This window comes from Carica papaya, chromosome 9 (assembly GCF_054855325.1).
Source record: "Carica papaya isolate Zhongbai chromosome 9, ASM5485532v1, whole genome shotgun sequence".
Lineage (NCBI taxonomy): Eukaryota > Viridiplantae > Streptophyta > Magnoliopsida > Brassicales > Caricaceae > Carica > Carica papaya.
Window position 1 is genome coordinate 1,850,066 of NC_142317.1, and position 9,326 is coordinate 1,859,391.

The 9,326-nt window shown below is 35.7% G+C and overlaps 2 protein-coding genes across 2 annotated transcripts; one reads left to right on the forward strand and one right to left on the reverse strand.

The window, feature by feature from the left end:
• Positions 1-1,285: 1,285 nt before the first annotated feature.
• Positions 1,286-3,848, reverse strand: LOC110823375 (protein IQ-DOMAIN 17-like). Its single transcript, XM_022053746.2, has 5 exons — positions 3,171-3,848; positions 2,783-3,073; positions 2,458-2,697; positions 2,218-2,367; positions 1,286-2,133 (listed from the first exon to the last, which is right to left on the reverse strand). The coding sequence occupies exons 1-5, from the start codon at positions 3,297-3,299 to the stop codon at positions 1,369-1,371; spliced, it is 1,575 nt and encodes a 524-aa protein (XP_021909438.1). The 5' UTR covers positions 3,300-3,848; the 3' UTR covers positions 1,286-1,368.
• A 1,391-nt stretch (positions 3,849-5,239) lies between these two features.
• On the forward strand, positions 5,240-6,887 carry HSP21 (heat shock protein 21). Its single transcript, XM_022053372.2, has 2 exons — positions 5,240-5,648; positions 6,265-6,887. The coding sequence occupies exons 1-2, from the start codon at positions 5,378-5,380 to the stop codon at positions 6,693-6,695; spliced, it is 702 nt and encodes a 233-aa protein (XP_021909064.1). The 5' UTR covers positions 5,240-5,377; the 3' UTR covers positions 6,696-6,887.
• Positions 6,888-9,326: the final 2,439 nt, after the last annotated feature.

Consider the following 9,326-nt stretch of genomic DNA (forward strand, 5'->3'; position numbering starts at 1 on the left):
TGGTGCTTGAATGGAAAGATAGGCTGTGGCTAATTTGTTCTTTTTTGCTGGTTTACACCTTGTAAAGCTAAAGGCTGTTGTATGTGGCGGACTAGGAAAGTGTCGTTTGATACTGATCTTCTCGGATGAGTGAGCACTTGTTCGAGTCATTTTATGTTGTTGCGGAGTTGTTGCAGCCTAATGGCTTTTGCTTTGAGATTTGGTTTAGGATTCTTTTTCTTTAATGAAGTTTGATAACTGAGCTACAAATTTTGTTATAGGAGTAGATATGAACTAGCAACCGGAATGTGCTTGTTGAATATGCTTGCCGAGTTGCAGTACTTCGTTTGAGAGGGAAAAGAAAATATTATAAACAGAGGCAAAAAAGGGTGCCACCCGTGTAGAGAAAGAGAAAAATTACAAGATTGAGTCAGTAAGAACATCAATGTGGTTCCATAAATCTTCTTAAAGGAGTGGATGAACTTTAAACAAAAAATACGAGTTCTAGAACCATAGGTCTTTAAGCATAGAAGAATCTAGCGGTTGAACCATAAAAAACTCTTTTAGTTCTCCCTCTCCAAATTGTCTGAGAAATGGAGTCGGGAATGAGGCTGGTAGCAGTCTTCTTACGCCCACCAGCCGAGTGCCCTCCTAGACTTTCAATTGGGTGGATATTGATCTATTTACCAATTATCGAATACCCGATAAGTAGATCTCCGGGTACCAAAGCTTTCTTCCATTACACTTCAAAGAAGATAGCATGGTTTTTCATTGTCCCCAGGCAAATATTACAAAGGTCAGTAATGACCAAACCTCTCTTTCTCATATTCTCAATGGTAAGAATACAGCCACATGGGGAAAGGGCCTGCATTTCAAAATAGGCTTCCAAGGATGTTTTTCCTCTTGAATCTAAATGCTCTCTCAGTAGCTTTTGGTTTTCCCTCTTTTTCTACAATAATCACTTTTCACTCTGCTGTATTGCTATATGATATACTAGTTTGGTTGACTCAGTTTACTTGAAGACCTTGTGTTTTATCTTTATCTCATCCATGGAAATTACCATTTCACTTTGAGATTTTAAAGTTAGGAAGTTCAAATCATGTCATTGGCTGCTATAGGCGTCAGAGAGAAATAATATCCAACAACTGTTGCTTACCTATGTATGCAGTCTGCTATCGATGAAGCTCTTCATGCTATCATATTATCTGGAGAATCCAGGTTTTAGTTGTATATCTTCCGTAAAACATTTTGTTCCATTTAATTAATAATAATTAACTAGCTCCATCTCCAAATTTTTGGTATCATATGCAACTAATTAATCTTAATCACATTAAGACCTGCCATTGATTAATTAACACTTGCTCTTATCAGCTTTCCTCTTTCGTTGGCTTACCTCAACCATTTTCTCAGATCACTGTTGAGAGGTGGAAAGGTAATTTCGTCACCAACACTCTCAACAGGATAAGAACACATATTCCACCTCTGTTCAATACCAACAACATTATTACTATTACTATTACAGCAGCCATGGACGTCTTTGAAGCTCGGACTCTTCGACTCGTACTCATAATCAACATCCCCATCATCATTAACCCCTCCTGGCTTGGGAACTGGAAATGACAAGCGTTTTCTCGCTGCAGAACAGGGTTTATCTCTCTCCGGGGTTGAAGGTCTCTGTCTCGGCGCACTCTGTGACCGAAACCGAGCTTTGGTAGACTCGGTGGCAGCCATGTAGTTTGGGATTGGACCTGCAACATTACTAGAACTTACACCAATTGGTCTATGACTGTGTTGTGTAGGAGTATGAACTTTCTCTTCTCTCTGGCAACGAGGGCTGGCTGAATGAACTTGCAGAGACCTTGTCTTGTATGGTGATGGTGTGATCATGACCGAGCTGCCGCGGTGGGCTCCGTGTAGAGGAGAGGCTGCAGAATACACAACAGACCTGTGTTGTTGCTGTTGATGATGGTGGTGATGATTTGATTTAGTGTAAGTGTCAATTTCAACTGTTTTAATTGGTTCTCTGAGGATTTGATCACAGGACATTCTTCCATTACTGCATCTCGTAATTTCCCATCTGGGTCGTCTTCGTCTACTTATGCTCTCATCAATTATGTCTCCTTCACTTTCATGACCATCTCTGGGTTTCCACATCTTTTAAACCACCATGATTAATCAGGCGCAAAAATAAACAATATGGACATAAAACCATGAACGAGAGTTAAAGAAGATGAGAACCTGTTTCGAGAAAACATGAGCAAGATCTTCTTCACGTCTTAAAGCTCTCTCCTTGGTGTTGTTCTGCAACATGTTCTTAATCTCTTCGAGTGTCTGTGGCTGTTCGTCCCAACGGATCCGCTCATCCGCCCAACTGCTCTCGTCTCCTGACTGCATTATACATACATCATAAAGCAAATTAGAGGATATATATTGATTTGGAAGCTATAGATCAGAGAGTGAAGCAAAGAACTTTCTTACGTTAATGGATTTCCTGTCGGCAAAATGTGAACCCCATAAGCTGTTGGGGTCACTTAACATGGACCCTAGGCTGCTTTCTCGAGAAGAAAGCCTCTTTCGATGGTCACGAACTCGAGCTTGAACACGAACCAGAGCCTGCATGCAGCGAAGAGTCTTGTTTGCTCGCCTCCGCACATTGTGGCCTCTCACCAATGCTTGCAGCTTAACCAGCCCCTTAAGCGCCCGAAGAGCTCTCCTTGCCTTGACAACCATATTGACCCACATTTTATCTCAGAAATTTAACGTCTAAAAGGCTGGGTTTATATTAATTACACGCATGCATTACCAGATATCCTCTGAAAGCTGTCTGTATAACAATGGCGGCCATGTGCTGTCCAACGGAAACGGAAGTGGGTCGGGTGGGTCGGGTGAGTCGAACAACCTCGGCAGCAGCCTGTGCTGTAGCTATAGCAGCTTGAGCAGCTGCTGTCTTCGCCATTGCCACCGCAATTGCATGTCTCTGCTCCGCATCTGCTGCTTCTGAGATACCATTTGAAGCTTCCCTGGCTTCATAGTGTTGTATGATTGTTTCTTGATACGTCGGCTTCTTAAAAATCCATCGTCGTTTTCCTCTTTTCTGCACAAATTAACCTCAGAAGCTTAAAGATTATTACACGACCAAAATAACACGAATATATGAACGAGTGGTAAAAGAAAATAATAGAGCAGAAAACCTTTTCTTCTTCCTCTTGTTCATGGTCTACGGTTCGTCGGCCGCTTTTCTTGTCATTGATTTGCTTGGTAGGAGATCGGAAGACTTTCTTCACCGCCGTCAGCCAAGAGGTTCCTCCCATCTTCCCCATGAAAATTCTTTGCTTGCATATATGTTACAAATCTCTTTTTAGTGAAAAGAACGTGGATATATATAATGGGTTTTCGTAGCTGATAGCATATTCTGTTTGAAAAGAGTAGTTGGCATCTTTAAATGCAAAAGGGACGGAGATATAAATGAAAGGTGAAAGCAAACAAATTATGCAAAACCTGCAACTGCTCATGGGTTGTCCATGCATTTAGGAAACAGACCCTGCTCTGCTCAGCCTCATTATATATATAGACACACACTTAGACGAATACATACATACATACATGTACGTATATACAACGCCAAAATGTATTAACACCGTAACATTAAAAAGGGCAGAGTGGAAATGATTATATGTGTGTATGTATAGATGTGGTTGCTAAAAGAGATGGTAAATTGTTTTTTTTTTTTTGTTTTTGTGCCGAACCAGACAATACATGAAAGAGAGTGAGGGAGGTCTCGAGAATGCTGAAAGCTGAAGCAGGGAGAGAAGAAAGTGAGAAAAGAGGTAAGCTTTTGCTTTCATGTGTTTTGTGTAGGGAATTTTCATGGCTTCACGTGTTGGGTATTTTCTGTTACTTAATTAAAAAGTATAATAATTATTATATGATAAAAAAAAAAAACTATGTACGTAATTCATTAAGTGGTATGTACAAGACCCTATATATAAAATTTTTAAAACTTTATTATATAGTTTTTAATAAAGATTTAAGATACAATAATGATATTCAAAAGATCTTATTACACTTTTTTTCAAAGAATTCATAATATCTTATTATGTGCGCATGTTTTAGAGATGATTATGCATCGTAAAGATAAATAACAATGAAATTATAATAAAAGTGTCGTACTTTTAATAGCTAAACATAAAACATGAAAAACCCACAAATAATTTATAGTAATGGTGCATATTTATTGTGTTTTATTGTGTATATATATACATTTTGGTAGGGAGCAAGTAGGAATAGAGTAGGAGAGTGTATTTATATATATATATACACATTATATACATTTTGGTAGGGAGCAAGTAGGAATAGAGTAGGAGAGTGTATGTATATACCCATTATATACATTTTGGTAGGGAGCAAGTAGGAATAGAGTAGGAGAGTGTATATATATATATATACACATTATATACATTTTGGTAGGGAGCAAGTAGGAATAGAGTAGGAGAGTGTTATGTTATTATGGTAGTCCGAGGCGAGGAGTTGTAAAGGAGTTTAATTGTTGAAAGATGCTGCCTCGTTGACCAGTCAAAATCACAACTTTGGTTCCTCTCCTTTTTTTGACAAATTATTTTATTCTAGTCATTAACAAAACGTAATCGTTTTTATATTTTTTCTAAAAATATAATAATTTTATTGAAATTAAATTAAATTTAATCACTATTATATTAATTTTTGATTTTATTAAATTAAAATTTATAAGTTCACTACTATTAATTTATAATATATTTATAAATTAATAATTTTTGCATTTTTGATAAAATTTAAATTTATAATTTTTAAATAATAAATTTTATATTTTTAATTAAATTTAAATTTATCATTTTAATTATATTATCAAAATAATGAATTCTACGTACTAGTTTTTAATTTTATTAAATTAAATATTATAAATATTATTATTATTTATAAAATAATAAATTTTAAGTGGGATATAAATATTTCATCTACTAAAATACTGAATTTATAATTGATGGTGCCAAAATTTTAGTTAGTTGTTCAAAGAAAATTAATCTTCAAGATGTGAAATGGAATGGACTGCATAGATATATACGGTCAAGAAATCACGGACGTTTCCGGAAAGTAGGAGAACCGTGTAAAATCAGTCATTTTCGTTTGAGTTGACGCGAACGGTAACGGCGATTTCAAGTGACGATTCCAGAGTTTCCCAACTTCTTCTCGCACCATCTGAAGCTTTCACGTTGCCTCTGGACAAGTCTTCCCTTCCTCCTCCCTCCTCCTCTGTGACTGTCCTCCTCCTATATATATACACCACAAGTAATCCATCTTCCCACATCGAGAAAACCAGAAAAAGTTCCGTTTCGTGAGTGAATTCTACAGCGAGAAAACAACAATGGCGTCAACATTAATGTCATGCTCATCTTCCTTACCTATGCTTTCACAGAATTCGAGAACAGTCAGAGCAGTCGCGCCATGTGCCGTTTGTTTCCCGGCGAGGAAATTCTCGGGCAAAAGGAGTTGTCGGCTTCTGGTTGTGAGAGCTGCTGAGGAGAAGAAGGATTCGTCTGTTGACGTGCATGTAAGTAGCAGTCAAGGGAATAATAATAGGACTGCGGTGGAGAGAAGACCTGGACGCCAGTTGGCCATGGATGTTTCTCCTTTCGGTAAGTTTCTTTTCCGATCCTGTGTTAATTTTCTCAAATGAAAATTCTAAATTCAATAACTAAAACCCATTTGTGATTTCAGCCGGGATTGCGGCTGTTTATTTATCTGCTCCCCTGTTCTCTGAGCTTGCTCTGTTATTCCCTTATCTAATAAGTAATCAAATCATGGAAAAGCTTACTGGGTTTTCTGATTATGAAGCATTCTAATTGGGATTAGGTAAATTTTAGGTGGGTGATTTTCGTTCTTATCAATTCTTTTCTTGCCGTCAGCTTTTCCATCAGCTATCAGTAGTGTATACGTTTTAGATGCCCTGCTTTTTCCCTTCCCAGTAAGTAAACAGGTTGAAGGAACTTGATGCTGCTTTCCAGCTAAAAGCAGGAGTGAAAAAGAAAAGACTCTTGCATGAAAAGAACTGAAGGAGTCATCTTTTTACAGTAAAAGAAAAAGTAAAAAAGAAATATTCCATGGCATAATCTCATAACCTGCGACAAACCAATCATAACTGATCGTTTTCTGGACCAACGTAACTTCAACATGTAATCATATTCAAGAAAACATGTTCTGTATATTCCGACAATGAATTCAGCCGAAAATTAACATGGCGAAGCATTCCAGGCTTATTAGATCCCCTGTCTCCGATGAGAACAATGCGGCAGATGCTAGACACCATGGACAGAATCTTCGAGGAGGCGATGACGTTTCCGGGCAGAAGTAGAACGGCCGGCGAAATCCGCGCGCCTTGGGACATAAAAGACGACGAGCACGAAATAAAGATGCGTTTTGACATGCCGGGACTCTCGAAAGACGAGGTTAAGATTTCTGTGGAAGATGACGTGCTTGTCATCAAGGGAGAGCAAAAGAAGAAGGAAGACGGCGGAGATGATTCATGGTCGAGTAGCAGTTTCAGTTCTTACGACACTCGTCTTCGACTTCCCGATAACTGCGAGAAGGAGAAGGTGAAAGCAGAGCTCAAGAATGGAGTTCTCTTCATTTCTATTCCTAAGACTAAAGTTGAACGTAAGGTCTTTGATGTTCAAATCGAGTAGGAAAATGATCTGAACCTGGAAGATGCTTCAGGTTTAAGCCTCTTCTCCTCCCTTTTTATTCTCTGTTTTCCTTGCTCTGTATAATAGCCTGGCTTGTAAAGAATATATATATATATATATGTGTGTGTGATGTGTGAGTGTGTATATACTCTATAGTGTGGTAAAAATCAAAACTTTCGTTGACCTCGAAAACCCTTCTCAATTCTCTCTTTCTTCCTCTTCTTCCTATCCTTTAACTTCTCTTTTTTCACTGCTCTGTATAATTTGGCTTGTAATATAATATGACGAAATTCATAATGACAAGTTCACATATCAACCAAACAAAAAAAAAAAAAGAAAAAGAAAAAGAAAAAAGAGAGAGAGAGAGAGAGAGAAAAAGAAGTTCATGCCTCACTCAACTCTCTTCCTCAATGGTCTCGAGCCTCGGCTTCCGCTTCTCGCTATCTAACAAATTAGCGGAGAAAAACGACGTCGTCTCCGTCCCTGTAATCACCTGTCCTAATGATATTTCCTTTGTGAGTAATTGCTGAAGCTGTTGTTTCGTTAAAACCAATCTAATCCTCTTAACACCACCAGCTTGCACGGCGTCGTTTTTAGATGAACTTAAACCATAAGGTGAACTATGCCCTCCATGGCTTACAGACCGAGCAGAGAAATCCACAGACATATCCTTGGCCAAGGTGGTTGCCTCGAGCTCCACCTTCTCAGCGCCATTACCGGCAACGAACCGAGCTCTGTGTTTCTTGGCTGCGCAAGAAGAGAGACTTGGGATGCAAGAAAGTGCGGAGTTGCCCATTTTTGGGATGTGGGAATTGCAGAGTGGAGGTAGGGGGGGATGATGTATGTCGATGTATGTGAGTTGGGTTGTTGGTAATGGCGGAGGTAAGTATAGAAGGGTTATATATTTAAGTTGGAATGACATGGGTTTGTTCTGGGTGGAGTTGAGGAGTAGAAATCAAACTATCTTTCTGTTTGAGAAATGTTTTTATTTAGAAAATACAAAAGAAAATAAAAGAAGGAAAATGCTCACCTTTAATTGTATTTTGTGTTAAAATCATTAAATAATTAAAATGTTAATCATGATGTTTAATTATAACACTCGTAAAATAATCAAATTAGTGCTTAATTATTCTAAAATTATAATTACTGGTTAATTAAATTTAAGTACGAGAGGCAAAGACAGAGATGAACTAATAAATATAAGTTCATTGTCTCTTTATTTAGAAAAAAAAAATGATAGATTTTCAACACCCATGTAAAGAGGGGTCATATAATGTCATATGATATACATATAACATATAGAGAATATATATATATATATATATAGATTTGGTCTTAACTAATCAGAAGTAAAAGATGTACATATATACAAGGAACCGTTGGGCATTAGAATTGGCTACTATATTATATATAGAGAATATTATATATATATATATATATATACATATAGATTTGGTCTTAATTTATTAAAAGTAGAATATGTATATTAGACATATAGATATAAAGCCAATTGGCAATTACTATCCATGTCACGTATTTAGACTCCTCTTACCATCTTTGGATTTTATATGGGCCAATCAAGATCTTCAAGATTTGATAAAAGAGTCAATATAGGGAGCAAAGTCTGACATTCATGGGCATCCCTATTAGTGGCATGTGATATATATATATATATATATACATGTACGTATACATTTTTTTTGGATGTTAACTATTCATATATTTTCAGTGTATTTTTATAAAAAAATATTATAATATATATATATACAAATCAATTAATTATAAAAAAAAAAACTATATTTTTACTTACAAAAATGTAATTATTGGTACGGCATATTATTGCTTTACGTAATTTTATGTTATTCAAGTGTATAAGAAACTATTTGTTTAGTGATTTCTAATTATATTCAAGCATGCAACTCTTTTTTCTTGTAAATTTTGTTTTTTATTTATTGCGTCACCATTACGGCATCCTGACGTCTAAGGAGCCTAAAATAATAGGTGTGGAGCAGGGAGTATTCCAAGAATGGTTTAGGTAGGGCTTTGTCGATGCTATTAGAGTATTATAAATTAAATTAATTAAATTAATTTAATGTATTAGTAAATTATTATACTTTTTTTAAAAAAAATAAACAAATAAAATAAATTAGCATTTTAATCAATACATATAAAATAAAAGTTGTTTGCTTTAATAATTCTTTTTGGGGTTATTTTAAAAAATAATAATTTTTTTGGGTTCCACTTAATATTTTCTGAACATTTTAAGAAATTTAATGGTTTAAATTAACCATATTATTATAAATAATTATGTAGCATAAACAATTTCGCCCTCTTGAGTGGGAATAATATTATTTATTTTATGTAAAACCAATAAATAATAAATTTAATAGCAGGTGCAAATTCTTTTTTTCGTTTGCGTCTCTGCAAATTTCTCGACGAACAACGTTTTAAGAGGCCCACTAAGAAAAAGTTATAATCACTTTTTTGTGACAACCATTTTTTAATAGACAATTAACAACCTAATTCACCATCTAATTCTTTTACGTTTTTTTCTTTTAAAAAAATAAATCAATAAATTAGTCCATAAAATTTTTGTACGTATTATAATTTAATTTTTAATATCATTTTCGT